General features: G+C 39.0%; 1 protein-coding gene across 1 annotated transcript; it reads right to left on the bottom strand.

The window, feature by feature from the left end:
• Nucleotides 1–8532: 8532 nt before the first annotated feature.
• On the bottom strand, nt 8533–15785 carry DNAJC25 (DnaJ heat shock protein family (Hsp40) member C25). The gene is made up of 4 exons (XM_014054107.2): nt 15355–15785; nt 11114–11266; nt 9456–9926; nt 8533–8856 (listed from the first exon to the last, which is right to left on the bottom strand). The coding sequence occupies exons 1-4, from the start codon at nt 15673–15675 to the stop codon at nt 8734–8736; spliced, it is 1068 nt and encodes a 355-aa protein (XP_013909582.2). The 5' UTR covers nt 15676–15785; the 3' UTR covers nt 8533–8733.
• Between the last annotated feature and the right edge of the window lie 123 nt (nt 15786–15908).

Raw genomic sequence — 15908 nt, 5'->3', positions numbered from 1 at the left:
AAGGTCCCTTCCAACTTATTCCACTCCATTCTCTTCTCTTCTACACTACTCTACTCTACTCTACTCTAGTAATCTCTGGGTTTCCAAGTGCTGATAAATCTGCCCAATTTGTTATTCATTATAAATTGGCTGGATTTGCAAAAGCAGGCTAAGTCCTAAACCACGGCTTATGAGCTCAAAATGATTGGATTCAACAGCAGCCTAAGCCAAAAGAACACAAATCGCATTAATGCATTAAGGGGTGGGGGGAGGAACTGGCTGCTACCAAGATATGTATAAAGATTTTACTTATTGTTCCACCCATCTTGTATTCCAATTCAGCAATTAAGCTGAATAATCAAGGAGAAAAGCAACCTAGAACTAAGGAGAAATTTTCTGACAGAACAATTAACCAGTGGGACAACCAGTTGTGAGTGCTCCGTCACTGGAGGGTTTTAAAACGAGACTGAATAGCCATTTGTCTGAAATGGTATAGTGTCTTCTGCCTGAGCAGGGGGTTGGACTAGAAGACCTCCAAAGTCCATTCCAATTCTGTTACTCTATTCTGTTAACCTATATGAACCTAGATACAATACAATACAATACAATACAATACAATACAATACAATACAATAGAAGAGTTGGAAGGGATCTTGGAGGTCTTATAGTCCAACTCCCTGCCTAGGCAGGAAACCTTATACCGTTCCAAACAAATGGCTATCCAACATCTTCTTAAAGACTTCCAGTGTTGCGCCATTCACAACTTCTGGAGGCAAGCTGTTCCACTGATTAATTGTTTTAACTGTCAGGAAATTTCTCCTCAGTTCTAAGTTGCTTCTCTTCTTGATTAGTTTCCACCCATTGCTTCTTGTTCTACCCTCAGGTGCTTTGGAGAATAGTTTGACTCCCTCTTCTTTGTGGCAACCCCTGAGATATTGGAAGGCTGCTATCATCTCTCCCCTAGTCCTTTTCATTAAACTAGACATACCCAGTTCCTGCAACCGTTCTTCATATGTTTTAGTCTCCAGTCCCTTAATCATCTTTGTTGCTCTTCTCTACACTCTTTCTAGAGTCTCCACATCTTTTCTACATCGTGATGACCAAAATTGAATGCAGTATTCTAAGTGTGGCCTTACCAAGGCATTATAAAGTGGTATTAACACTTCACGTGATCTTGATTCTATCCCTCTGTTTATGTAGCCTAGAACTGTATTGGCTATTTTGGCAGCTGCTGCACACTGCTGGCTCATATTTAAATGGTTGTCCACTATGACTCCAAGATCCCTCTCACAGTTACTACTATTGAGCAAGGTACCACCTATACTGTACCTGTGCATTTCATTTTTCTTGCCTAAATGTAGAACCTTACTCTTTTCACCATTGAATTTCATTTTATTAGATAGTGCCCAATGTTCAAGTTTGTCAAGATCTTCTGTATCTTAAGCCTGTCTTCTGGAGTGTTGGCTATTCCTGCCAGCTTGATGTCATCTGCAAATTTGATGAGTTACCCATTTATTCCCTCATCCAAATCATTGATGAAGAGTACTGGGCCTAAAACAGAGCCTTGGGGTACTCCACTGCATACTTCCCTCCATGAAGATGCAGTTCCATTGCGGATTACACCTTGAGTGCGGTTGGTCAGCCAGTTACGAATCCATCTGGTGGTGATGCTGTCCAACCCACATTCTTCTACTTTAACTAGTAGTAGGTTATGGTCTACCTTATCAAATGCCTTACTGAAGTCCAAGAAACTATATCGACGGCATTCCTCCGGTCCACTAATTTTGTCACTTTGTCAAAGAATGCAATAAGGTTAGTCTGGCATGATCTGTTTTTGACAAAACCATGTTGGGTTTTTGCTATTACTTTGTTTACTTTTAGGTGTTCCCTAATTCGTTGCTTGATTATCTTTTCCAGAATCTTTCCTAGTATTGAGGTCAGGCTGATAGGTCTATAGTTTCCTGGATCTGTTTTTCCCCCCTTTTTTGAAGATGGGAAACACATCAGCTCTTTTCCAATCCTCTGGTAGTTCCCTGGTGCTCCAGGATCTCTGAAAGATATAGTTCAGTGGTTCTGAGATCTCATCTGCCAGTTCCTTCAGAACCCTGGGGTGTAATCCATCCGGTCCTGGTGATTTGAACTCGTCTAGGGTAGACAAGTGCTCACTTACCATTGTGGGCCTGTCCATGTTGTGCAGGTAGTTGTCGATTTACAACTATAATGGAGTCTACCCATTGTGGTGTGAGATTGTAAAATGGAACACCTTGCAACCAGATCCATTTTATGACCGTTTTTGTGTTAAGCAAATCCATTGTTTACCATGGGGCTTTTTTACCCAAAACTAGAAGCAAATGCCGATTTTCAGCAAAAATGTAAATAGTGATTATGGGTTGCTGCAAATGATTGTAAAAGCGAGGTAGTTGTTGAACACCTGAAATGTGATCATGGGGGGCGGGGTGGGTGGGTGGCCATTGAAACTTCAAAACCAAGTCATACATATTTTCGGGAGGAGGGATTTGTTGTAACTTTGGACTGTCACTAAATGATAGGTCGTAAGTCAAGAACTGCCTGTGCCTTGCTCATGTCACATCTGAGGCTTTCATCTCCTGTCATAAGTAGGACAAAAGCAAATGCCAAGAGAAACCGAAATCAGCTGTTTGGCCCCTATTGTACTGTTCTTTGCAAAAACATATGGACTTTTCAATTTTTGAAAATTATTGTCATGTTTGTCATATTCTAATGAATAGAAGAACGTGCTCTTTAATCAAGGAGGATCTGAATTAACAATCAGGAACAAAACCAGTTACCTCAGGATAGATGAAAATGTATTGGTTTGTTTATTGTTCCCCAATGTGGGGATCCACAACATACAATAAAGCATCCAATTTCAGAAGATCCGCACCTTTCCAAATTTGATAGAAAGGAACACTATTTTTGTATTTTCTCAAATGACCTTTCTGTCTACATTTTCAAGGAATATTACTTCTACAAAGATGCCATAACTAACATTAGCCTTAAGAATATTCTATCCATAAGGCTGCCACTAAAATTTCCATAATATTTACTTCCTCCCCACTGGGTATGGTGTGGGGGGCGGGGAGCAAAAAACAACAATAATGCTTAGCATCTGTTGGATCTTTTCGTTTAAGAAATATTTTGTCTACAAAGACAGCAATTAAATAAACTACATGTCTTCACCAACTAACTTTTTTTTTCTACTACTGCATTTCCATTCCTTACATCAAAGCACTGTATGTAGCTGGCAATTTCACGATAACTAGCATCTGAAAACAGATGATAAAAAAACCATTTTGGACAGTTCTGTATTTGCTGTTTAAAGAAGGTCAGAGATTTTAAAAAATCCTTCAAGGCTGATGACTGTTTTGTGGAACTCTAGAGCCAGGCAACATTGAGAAACAGTAGCTGATATCCAAAGTCATCTTTTAAAAAGCTTTTCATGTTCCAGTACTTTGAGCATAGTCAGTGGAATGTTTTGACTTTCTTTTTCCAAACAGCAGAAACGCAGACAACCAGGATCTATCGTTCCTCAGTTACAAATGAAGCTTGCAGGACATACAGTAGCTTCTTAAGAACACAACTTGGTAGCCTCGGGAGTTACATAGGTGTATACTTTTTTTAAAAGCAGGGCATAAATGAGATCCCAAACAAGACACAAATTAGCTAGCACTGTGATTAAAAGCTACTTATGTGAGCTGCTCTTTAATTTTGTGACATGTAAAGCTATGTTATTTATTATTGGGACAGAAATAATTTCCTCTCTGGATGGATGGCTCCCCATTACCATTCCATGGCCATTCCCCTGCTTTCTCTTCTTTTTACATAATATAAATAAAAGAAACATATATGAATGTTGAAATCCTGTTTATGCAGTAGGGCAATGAGAGGAAAAAATGTCTAATTCCCATTCTTCTGAATGGCATAGAAGAATCTTTTCCATATTGCAGAATAGAGAATTGCCTATCCTTTTCTGCTTCTCACCTTGAAAGCTGTATAAAGTTCCTCTTTCAGCCAATCACTCGGAACAGTGAGAAGGAAAAAGATTTTTATCTTGGTGCCAATGTACTATTATTATAATTTATTGCAATCAGCCAGATATTTAGAGTGGATTTGACGACCGTCAAGACTACCGTCTTTTGACTCCCGAAATAAGCACTTGGCCTTATTTTCGGGGAGGTCTTATTATTTTTGTCGTTCAGGAAGCAGCGAGCGTGGTCACTTCATGGCTGCTGCTGTGTTGCAATATTTTCATGGGGGGCTTATTTTAGCGCATGCACTCAAAAGCCCAATTTGGCTTATTATCTGGGGAGGTCTTATTTTCAGGGAAACAGGGTTTTGAGTCCTTCCTAAAGGACATGATAGGCATGTGTTGTTGCTTGATGATGTTAAAAGTATTGTTGCAGGATGTAAGCCTTCCAAGTAAAACTGCCTTTTGCAATTGACCGATAGTGATTTTGTCAATGCTGACAGACAGATGTGTCAGAGAGAGCATCTGATGCTCCAGATGTTTGGAGATTGCACCCAAGCCACCAACCACTATTCGTACTGTTTTTGTTTTCTTTTGCCATAATTATTTGCAGGACTTTGTATTTTGTGATTTTCTCCAGTTCTTTCTCCTTTGTTCTGCTGTCTCCAAGTACTACTATGTCCATTATACAGACTTATTTGTCTTTTTTATTGACAATTTTGTCTTACTTATTGATACCTAGGTTGCGTGTTTGTGCCTGCTTGTTTGAATTCTAAAGTTATAGAGCACTATGGCATTTATCATTCACCTTAAAAGACAAATAGAGCCAAGGTGGCGCAGTGGTTAAATGCAGCACTGCAGGCTATTGCTAGATCAGCAGTTCAGCGGTTCAAATCTCACCGGCTCAGGGTTGACTCAGCCTTCCATCCTTCCGAGGTGGGTAAAATGAGGACCCAGATTGTTGGGGGCAATATGCTGACTCTGTAAACCGCTTAGAGAGGGCTGAAAGCCCTATGAAGCGGTATATAAGTCTACTGCTAAGTCTACTGCTATTGCTTATGTACAATGTAAATCTTTCTTCCTTAGCAGAATGGTCATTGCAAAATTATTCTGAATATGAGGTTTGAAGCAGAATAGATTCTTGGAAGATCTAAGCACAGGAAAGACTTCATTTAATTTTTTTTAAAAATTCCTTCTAGCAAGACCATGAAAAATCCAGAACCCTCTTCCCAAGCTTCACAACCAAGAAAGAAGAATCACAATCACATGCCCTGTATATATAGAGGAATATGTTGTAAATGAAGCTGACTGAAAAATAGCAAAAATAGGAAAGGGCTGGAGGCAGAAAGGTTGAGGAAATTTAAGCTAGTTGGACACAATGGAGCATCTATGATTCTCAAAATTACTTTCCCATTTAGAAAACAATTTATCAATAATACAGACATTGGCAGTCAGGTATAAATGTGAATCCTAAAGTCAAAGGCTGAGATTACTGCAAATAAATGGGATTACATTTCTTGAAGCTATTTCACAAAGCGAATTGAATTTCTAACAATTCAAATAAGTTTGCTTTAACACAGTATGGGTGGCACACTTACTAGAATATGGAGCAAGTCCCATTGGACTTGGTGTAATTTACTTCTGAATAAACACACTCACTGCAAAGAATTGTAGCCATAGTTGTCTGAAGAGGGACCTAGACATTTTTCCTTATAGACCTCGTCTAATATAAAATGTTAACTCCCATGTTTCTTGGGGAAATAATTTCTGATTTAATTAATATAGAACTTAGTTTTAACCTTTTCTGTCACAAGTTCTGTCAAATTGATGAAGAAGCTGCATCTTACCATCGATGATAGAAACAAAATGCTCAGAAAATTTCAGTTTAGAGACATTGTGGTATTATTTTATCATTTTCATTGAAAGTTTAAATTAAACTGGCCATCTTTTTCTTTGTCCCACATCTGGCTACCTCTAGATTCCATCTTGGTATACCAGCAGCAATTGAAATTCCTGGTTTAAATACAGTTACTCCGGACTTGTGATGCTCAGGTTCTCAAAGCACCCATTTTACACTTCTGAGCAAAATGACATAAATAAAATTCAATATGGCTTTGAGGTTGTAAAATTACTCATGACTCATCAAGCCTTATTGAATGAGAAAAAGTCTTCTGTTCTAAACACTGTAGGCGTAAAGTGGTAAAACGCCTTGCGAGTTCACAAAGCAAGACATGTAATTAGGGAAACACTCCAAAAACAATGTATAACAGGAAAGCGTAGAAACATTTTACCATAAACTACTTAAGGGTACATGTTTATATTTGAGAAAATCCTCATCTGATCTGAGAACCACTCAAATCCTAAGGAAAGATCTCTCATGCTCCTGCAAGTCTAATATGTTTCTGTCTGCCACTTAGCTGAGATGCACAACCATCTAGGCAAAGGAAGCAAAACACCATTTTTTTAGTTCAGAGAAACAAGGGAACAGAAGTCCCCAACCCTCGACCCATGGGCTGGCAGTGGGCCGTTGCATGCCAGCAACTGGGCCATGCAAACAAGCCAAGTGCCATCCGCAGGATGCAGGCAGCATGCTAAACCATACCTTCTCTGGTCCACGGAAAAAACCTCTCCCATGGAACAGTACTTGGTGCCCAAAAAGTTGGGAGCTACTGTGGTAACATACTGTAAAGCAGAAGCTTGGGTTGATTACTCTTCTCTATAAAAGCAGGCTTAGCCTTCCTTTGGGGTAGATTTCTTGGTTCTATCTGCCTAATGAGATTAACAGCTACACTGTCCATATTCCCCTTGTACTCCTTGTCAGCAGCTTCATTTAAAAAAGTTATCCAAAAAGTGTGCCTGCCTGGGGATAATAGGGGCTGTAATTAAATACAGTTAGACATCAGGCAGGGGAATGGGGACATAAGGTAATGGTGATCCTGATTTTGGTCTGTTTACATTAGAAATTATGCTCTTTCAGATATTTCTCAGCTTAGCCTTAGATGGTCATGAGCATTTATCTGGAGAAATGCTCCCAAAAGCAGTCCAGATGGATTGTTTTACGTTACATAAATTCACATCTCACTAGTCACAGTGGAGCTTTCCCTAATGAATAAATATAAAAGCTCTCTGTACATGAGAGTTAATGCGTTTCAGATTCTAGGGCTTAATATCTGTTTTATTCAAATGCAAACAAAGGAACTGGAATTTAAACAATAGAAGATAGATGTAATTTAAACAATAAAAGCAGTGGTCGGTTTCCTATTTTTTTACTACCAGTTCACTTCTGTGCATGCGCCGCTTCTGCGCATGTGCAGAAGCCCCCGGGCAGGTGGGCGGAGCCTCCCGCCACCGCTACTACTGGTTCGCCCAATCCAGGCCAAACTGGGAGCAACCCACCTCTGAATAGAAGGTAGTTTATCATCAGCAAAATTGCATACCAGTTATTAATAAAGGCAGTTTAAAAGTTAAATATTTTTTCAGCAGTAGAAATCTACCTGTTTCAGATACACTAAGATTTTGAAAAACTTAAAGACTGTAAAAGACATAAGGCATACTCCATTAACATTTTAACTTGTCCTATGTAGATTTAGCCAATTTGTTGAAATAATTCTGACTGTTGCAATTGTACATGTTTCACTATCTAATACTATGGAATTTCAGCAGATGCTTGCCAAAAGTACTGTTCCTGCTCTTACTGGAAATCTGTCTTTGCCAGCTCAGGCAACGATACAACCAACCTGCCATTTGCTTTCAATCTTTAATCATTATTGTTTTTCCTGTATATAAGCAAAGGTGACTTTCATAACAGGATTATTCCTCCAAGTGCTGGGATTGGGTGTTGTCAAAATGGAATGAGATTGAAGTGAATGACATCAGAGAAGTGTAGTTGCGGCATCAGAGTTTTCTTTTTTAGGTTTTATGGTTTCTTGTGTTTTTATTGCTGTAAATATTGTTTTCTTTTTGGACTGTAAGCCAACCAGAGCTCAACTTCAAGGAGGGTGACTGTAGAAATGTTTTAAATAAATAAAAATAAGTTTATAGAGAAGAAAGCAAAGGCAATTGCATTTCAAGATTTGTTCAATACCTAAAATTCAGTTTTTGCAGATTATACCTAGATGATTACAGGCAGTAATCGACTTATGGCCACAACTGAGCTCAAAATTTCCATTGCTAAGCGAGACAGACAAATGAGTTTTGCCCCATTTCACCTTTCTTGCCACTGCTGTAAAGTGAATCACTGCAGTTGTTAAGTTGGTAATACAGTTGTAAAGTGAATCTGGCATCCCTTTGACTTTGCTTTCAGGTGGTCACAAATGATGATCACATAACCCTGGGACAACCGACATAAATATGAACCAGTTGCTAAGCATCTGAATTTTAATCATGTGACCATGGGAATGCTGCAATGGTCATAAGCATGAAAAACTATCATGTCGCTTTTTCACTGCCGTTGTAACTTTGAATGATCCTAAATGAATCGTTATAAGTTGAGGACTACCAACATAATAGCAGTATAAAGGAATTAATGCATCTGCCTCAGAGAGTTTTAATTCCATAGCACACCAATAGTGGGAAAAAATATGTATAATTAACATATTTACTTTTATTTGTATGAACATATATAAAATCATAAAATGTTACTAGTTTTCTCCCTGATTAATTCCTGAGTTTTAGGACACCACTGAAACACAGCAGTTAAACTCTGAACATTTTAGATATGAATAATCCTGTCAATCATCTGTGACATGATTGTACATGTTTCGCACATGTCAATCATCAATAAATGTCAGTCTTCCAGGTCCTTCATTCCTCATCCATCGCCGGTATCTTTTCCATCGAGGATCCAGTGCCATTTTTTTCTTCAGCTCCTCCTCTTGCTCTTGTTTATAAAGCTAAAAAGGGAAGGTTTAATGAAAGCCACATCAGTCTGTGATAGATGCCTACACAAACTCATTGCAAATTTCAGTGCAGACACATCACTTTCAAATGCAGACTCATCCACATAGATCAGGTATTTCAAATAAGATTATTGTGTTACATAACTGTTAAGTGAAGAACTGGTTCTAGAACTCTGCTTCCTGAACTATCTTGTGTTTATAAATAGTGAATAGCAGTAAGCAGAACAGCTTTAAAAAAAAGTCTCCATTAGAAATCTATTAACTAGACATTATAGAAACGAACAAAAGTGTACTTTATGAGACTATAGTGACTATGCATTTATTGTGTACTATTTAAAGAGAAAGTGACCTTTCTACACCAATGAAAAGTAGGAGATTATCTGTTGCACCTTAACTGTCAAACCCAGATAACGATTGAACTGTGGATGATAAAATATTAATCCTGTGGCTCAGTATAAATCTATTAATAATTATTTGGGTTTTGCTGAATGAGACCAATGTTGTAAAATTGTGAAAATCATTTCTATAGTTACTCAACAGGCCTAAATTATGGGGGGAAGGGGGGTTACTTCTCTGGTGCCACCATCACTCACCTCGTAATTTTCTTTTATCCAAAGCTGCCGTTCAAGAAAAGACTCTCTCTGATGATCTTCTAAAGTGTCAAATTGGGATTGTGACATTTTCATATGTTTGCGTATGATGTATAATTTCTCTTCTTCACCATACTCTTGCCTTTTGATATTGAAAGAATAAATCCACCAAAAATACCACGCTATGTATTTGCAAAGATAAAAAGGTGCTAAAACAATTTGAAACAAGAGAATGTCAGAGATTCGAGGTTTCTGGTAGCCACCCTTGATATCTATTTTGTTTTTTATTACATCTTTGATAATTTCTTCTTCTTCTTTGCGCATTTCTTCCTTTGATCGCCTGCTTTTGCCCTTTTCTTTGGCTCTGTTCAATAGCCCCTGTTGCCTAGCAATCTCAGTAGCTTGTATTCGATATTTTGGCATAGTTGCTAGGTAGTTGATAGCTTCATTGTAGCTAGTCCGCCAGCTGAAGAACTAAAACATGAAATGGCAAGTTCAATTTTATCTAGAGTTTTAACTTTTGAGAATCCTTTAACCTTAATTTTCCCTATACTACTTGGTCTAAATATAAAATTCACTTTGTTGAGTGTGTTCTTTTTGCCTGCATAAGTACAACCTTGTTCATTTCGTATTTTCTGAAATTCTGCAGCTCCTATGTATCTAGACGTATGAGTTACAACATGCAATTTTTAAGGAAATCAAATACATTATTTTCATGTGATACGTGCTTGTGTTTTTATCACATTCTCCTTTTGTTCAAACACGGACAGATAATCCTCACCAGGCTGAATTGCAGCCATTATGTGAGGATTACCTGTATACATACTTTTATGTATAATCATGTCATGACAAAAAACAAAGAAATGTGTAGTGATCTGAAGCTTTATGAATCATAATACACAAGCTCAATATTAATAAATGACACAACTCCCACTTTGTGGCAAGGGTACGGCAAGCCTACATACCAAATTAGAGATAGTTCTCAACTTATGAGCCCAAAATTTATGTTGCTAAGTGAAATAGTGAAGTCAATTCTGCCCCATTTTGCAATCTTTCTTGCAGTTAAATGAATCACTGCAGTTGTTAAATTAAATTAAAGTGAATTTGGCTTTCCCATTGCTAGTCAGAAGGTTGCAAAAAGTAATCATATGACTCTTACCCCCATCCCACCTCAGAACACTGCAACCACCATAAATATGAGTTGCCAAGCATCTGAATTTTGATAATGTGAACATGAGGATGTTGCAATGGCCATTAGTGTGTAAAACAGTCATACGTCACTTTTTTCATTGCTGTTGTAACTTCTAATGGTCACTAAATGAACCTTTGTAAGTCAAGGGCTGCCTCTATGCACTGTGTCTTGACCAAAGAAAATCTGCACAAGAACAATGTTTAAAACTTTACAGGCTTTATTGCTTACTATTCACATAAAGAAGAAAAACACTTAGCATATTTACCTTGGCCTACCGAGCTGTAGCATGAAGGGAGAAGTAATCAAATCCCTCTTCCCCATGTAGGCGCCCCACACAATGGGCGCTAAAGAGAGAAGGAATTTTCCTCACCTCCACCCTCCAATTGGAATTCTGGATCCAATACCACACATTATGTCCAAACTAGAGGATAATACTGGAACAGGTAGGATATAAGCATGCAGTACTTACCTGAAATAAAGAAATGGCACAAACAGTGACAAGAATCACTATTCTGACATCCACCTTGGGTGCCAATCTTCTAGAATAATAGTGATAGTAATGGCTGTAATACTCCTCAGGATGATCCAGCATATAATCATAATCCTTACGAGTTTCTTCATCCTGAAAAAGCATTGGCAGTTTTTAAAATGTTGAAATATTTCATTTCAGAATGAAAGAAAATAAATTGTATGTTGGTATAAGTAAATGCTTTTTAATGTAGTTTTCTGACAATTATATATCTAGCATTGCTGATTTAGCAATTAAACTGTCAAAACAAATTAATTATATTTATGCAATAAAACAAAACAACTAAGAAAGCTGAATTTAAACAAAGCAATACATTTTATTTTACACACAAATGAAAAAATACTCTGTATTTCAGAATAACATGATAACTCCATGGCTGAAATGTTTCCTTAGGTAAGACAAGGGTCTCAATTTTGTTGACTAGAGGACATACATATATATTTGACAAATTGCCCCTGATGCTTTTACAAATGTCTGGCAAGGAAAAGTTTGGTAATTTATAAAATGACTGCAATAAACAATATGATCAATCACAAATTATATCTGAATGCTTCCTTCAATTCCATGCAGTCTTCCTGAAGAGCACACTTTACCGCCCTTGCTTATATTTGTCTTTTTTACCCAAAATAATTCCAATCAAGCCACTATGGATCTCTAACCATCCATTAATCTTATTTTCTAAAATAAAATGTTTATTTTTCTAGAAGAAAGGAAAGCACTGCTCCTGAATTCACTTGCTTTAAAGACTTTTAGCAACTGCACTCACACAACTCAGAAATCCTCTTCAATTTCTTCACATATTACTTTTAGTGTGATTAGACATCATGTTAATAATTTTTTTGTCCATACTGAACTTAATGAAAGAATACCCTAGCTCTCAAAATATTCAATGTACTGAAAGGATAGAGAAATTACAGAGCATCTGCTAAGTTTCCTAAGATTTCCATTGCAGTTATTTGGATGAAGATCTGAGATACTCCTGTTTGTCTACTCATTGATCAATTTACTATTCCTCATCTGATGCAGATGAAAAGGATTTATCCCAACCTTCACATACCAAAGAGGTCTGGTTTTGAAAGAACTGAAACTTTTCCACTCTTGCACCTAACAACTAAACAGATGTACCCCACCCCTTACGTTTAAGAATAAATGAAACAGAGAAGATGTTTGCTAAAAACTGAAAGCAAGGTAAAGATTGCTCCTTTTTACAGCAAATCTCAACACCACAGACTTTGTAAAAAGGCTGCAAATACAGAGGGAAGCAAAACATTAAAATTTCACTGCTATCTACTCATCATCCAGATTTTTATGGCACTGAAAGTGGAAAGGCCTTTTTTTAGAGATGCTTTAGAAGAGGTATAAGAGATAAGGGATAGAAAATTGATTTATAAAGATCAGACCACTACCATTCATCTTGATTAGTTTCTCAAATATGAATGACAGTTACTCTTTACTCATTTCAATTTTTTTTAAAGTCTCTATTGCAGATGGAAGATGTTGAATACTGTGTATAGGACTTGCTTTTTGTCATGTTACAGATAAGTAGGACTGGAGAAATTCCACCGTGAAGCTATGGCCCACTCAGTGTTGAATTTATCTTAAAAGGGGAAACAGGAATATTTCTGATAAAATTGATTCCTAAATAAAACTTTTTTAATATATGTATTACAACCACTGTATTTTTATAGTCCTCAAAGTCAAGCATTACCTATATTTAATAATTCAAAGGATTCTTTACTACTCAAAGTCCTTCATGGACTGGTTTGCAATGATCTAACATGGCTGAAGTTTTTCTTAAAACATTCTCAGTCCTCATCCAACATTTTGAATGGTCTTAAAAGCACAATATAATTGAAGCTGGAGAGAAAAAGTAAAATTAATGGTTTTATTTAGATATCAGCCTATCCAGAAGGAATGTTTTAATATATGATAAAATCCTCAACTTGGCTTTTGGGGACCTCTAAAAATAATGCTCATAACTCATTTTTTCTAATCTTGTCAAGTTCAAGGGATTTTCATTTCATGGCTGACTTTCATCATTTTTAAATATGCTAATTCAAATTATTGGAAATTAATGATGTTACTATCTGTATTCTGTCATTCTGTACACTGGTGCAATCTAAAGAGCTATTTTAGACTCACCCATGAATCCTGGCATATCACCAAATATGCATAAAGTTTAGAGGACAGGATTACTTTTACACCTAAATTGCGTGTTTACATGAATACACCTCTTGAAAAAGCATATATAGCAGTGGTGGGATTATACAATGCCTCTAGGACAGCTCCAATTTATGACAATTGTTCTTCATTGTTAGGAAATATTCACTTCAAATAAATTATCTGTCTCAAAGCCCTCTTCTTTGAAATTCTGTTTCTTTTGAAGTTTGAGAATGAAACTTAATCTTAAATTAGAAGTGTAGACACTACTAAAGTACATGGAACACTTTAAACACCTGCATGATGTGATGTGTTATTTCCCATCTCAAATCCTAATGCTGACATTTCAAATATTCAGAACATAGAAAAGCCTCAAAGGGATTTAATTTTAAAACTTTTCTGCAGGCTCCCTTCCTGAAAACTGTGGTGTGGAAACAAGCCAAAGATTTGTCTAGCCCAGATGTTATTTGTTACCGCTGCTAGGCAAATGCTCCTTGAAGCCCGCAAGTATAGTACAAAAGAACCCATCTTCTCTTCTTGTTGTCCCTAAAAGCTGGTACCAAATATAGGTAGCCCTTGACTCACAATAGTTCATAGTGGCCATTCAAAGTTATAATGGCACTGAAAAAAGTGAGTTATGATCTTTTTTCACATTTATGACTGTTACAGCATCCCCATGGTAACACGATTTACACTTGGATGCTTGACAGCTGACTCACATTTATGACAGTTGCAGTGTCCTGGAGTCATGTGATTCCCCTTTGCGTACTTTTTCTGACAAGCAAAGTAAACAGGAAAACCAGGTTCATTTAACAACCGTGTTGCTAATTTAAGAATTGTGATTCACTTAATAAATGTGACGAGAAAAGTTGTAAAATGGGGCAAAGCTCCCTTAACAAATTTCTCACTTGGCAACATAAATTTGGGGCTCAAGTGCAGTCATAAGTCAAGGACCACCTGTATACTGCTTCTAATGCAGGATGGTTCCATTTACCGGTAACTGCCAAAGCTGATTGTCCCAAAGGGGCTTTTTTCCCCAAGAGGCAACTGGACTTTCTTGTTTTTGTTTGAAGATGTTTTGCTTCTCAGCTAAGAAGCTTCTTCAGTTCTGACCGGATGGTGGGGAATGGAAGGATTTCAAGATGGCTTTAGATTAGATTAGAATTCCTTATTGGCCAAGTGTGTAATTGGACACACAAGGAATTTGTCTCAGGGAGCCAGAGGGACACAAAACATTATTTCTAATAACGCATGCTGGATAATTGAGAAAGCCAAAGATTTGTACTCCTTGAAAACAACCTGCCATCCAGTCAAGAGTATAAATCCTTCCATTCCCCACCATCCAATCAGAGCTGCCTCTTGGATGAGAAACCGTCTTCAAAGAAAAACAAGAAAGTCCAGTTGCCTCTTGGGGGGTAAAAAAGCCCCTTTGGGACAACCATGACCTGGAGGACTGAAAATCTCCACAGACATTTGCCAAAGCCGAGCGCTTTTCCTGAAGAAGCCCTTTTTTTAAAGATAAAGCAGGACAAATTTCTTGATTTTATGGGGAAAACAACACTGCTGGATTAGAAAAGACTTGTAACCTGATGCAACAGAGCACTCTCTCTTTTAGTTTTGACTTTAAGAAACCTTTCCTAATTTAACACCTGTGGGTCTGCCTAGCCCTGAGATCGCTCCATTAACACGGCACTACACTTTGCATCATCCCCAGCCAGCCCGTGCAAGCACAGCGACTGGGGACGAAAGGACCTGCAATTAAAGAAAGGAAAAAAAAACCCAGCATCCTAAGGAAATACTCCAGAGGCCCGAGCAACCAAGGCCACTTCTATCCCTGAGTCCTCCATATCGGCGTCAGCCATTCCTGGCCCCCTCAACAGCTGCTCCATCCTCTCTCAAGGCGACCGGCGGGAGGAGATGCGCGTTCGCGGGAAGGGGAGAGGGAGCCGTGGGGGGTCTTACCGGAGGCATCCGCCCAGGCCGGGAGGAGGGAGGGGGCGGTCCCGGCCCCGCTCTCTCACCTTGAGGGTCTCGTAGGCGGTCGCGATCAGCAGGAATTTCTCCTGAGCGGCCTCGGCTCCTTTGCCATCCCGGTCGGGTTCCCGCTGCCGATCCGGATGGTATCGCAAAGCCAGCTGCCGGTAAGCCCGGGCGATTTCAGCCTTGCTGGCGTCGCGGCTGACCCCCAGCACGTCGTAGCACACCAGCTTGCCGCAATACAAGCCTTCCACCAGGGCTTCCGCCGGCCGCGGGCACAGGCAGTGGATGGCCCACACCACCAGCAGCGGCCAGTGTCCCGCCCGCCACCGAAAACGGCCCCGGGATGTCGGCACCGCCGCCATCGCCCCGGCCGCTTCCGGGAGGCTTTCGCCGTCGGGCCTGGCGCGCGAGACGGCCGCAACCTCCGCCGCTCCTGCTGGTCTCCTTTCTGCCCCGCCGCAGCGCGAGCCTAAGGGCGGGACCAGAACGTTTGGACGTGGACAAAGCGAAGGGAGGTTGGCGAAGCTGCCACCTTACGTTTCCCCGAACCGTCCCGGCGTCAAAAGGGAATGGTTGGGAAGGAGGAATACTCGGC

Source organism: Thamnophis sirtalis, unplaced genomic scaffold (genome assembly GCF_051295495.1).
Source record: "Thamnophis sirtalis isolate CommonGarterSnake01/CBP01778 unplaced genomic scaffold, rThaSir2_p1.2 scaffold_5, whole genome shotgun sequence".
NCBI lineage: Eukaryota > Metazoa > Chordata > Lepidosauria > Squamata > Natricidae > Thamnophis > Thamnophis sirtalis.
The sequence above is the reverse complement of the archived record's forward strand: the minus strand, read 5'-3'. Positions and strand labels throughout refer to the sequence as shown.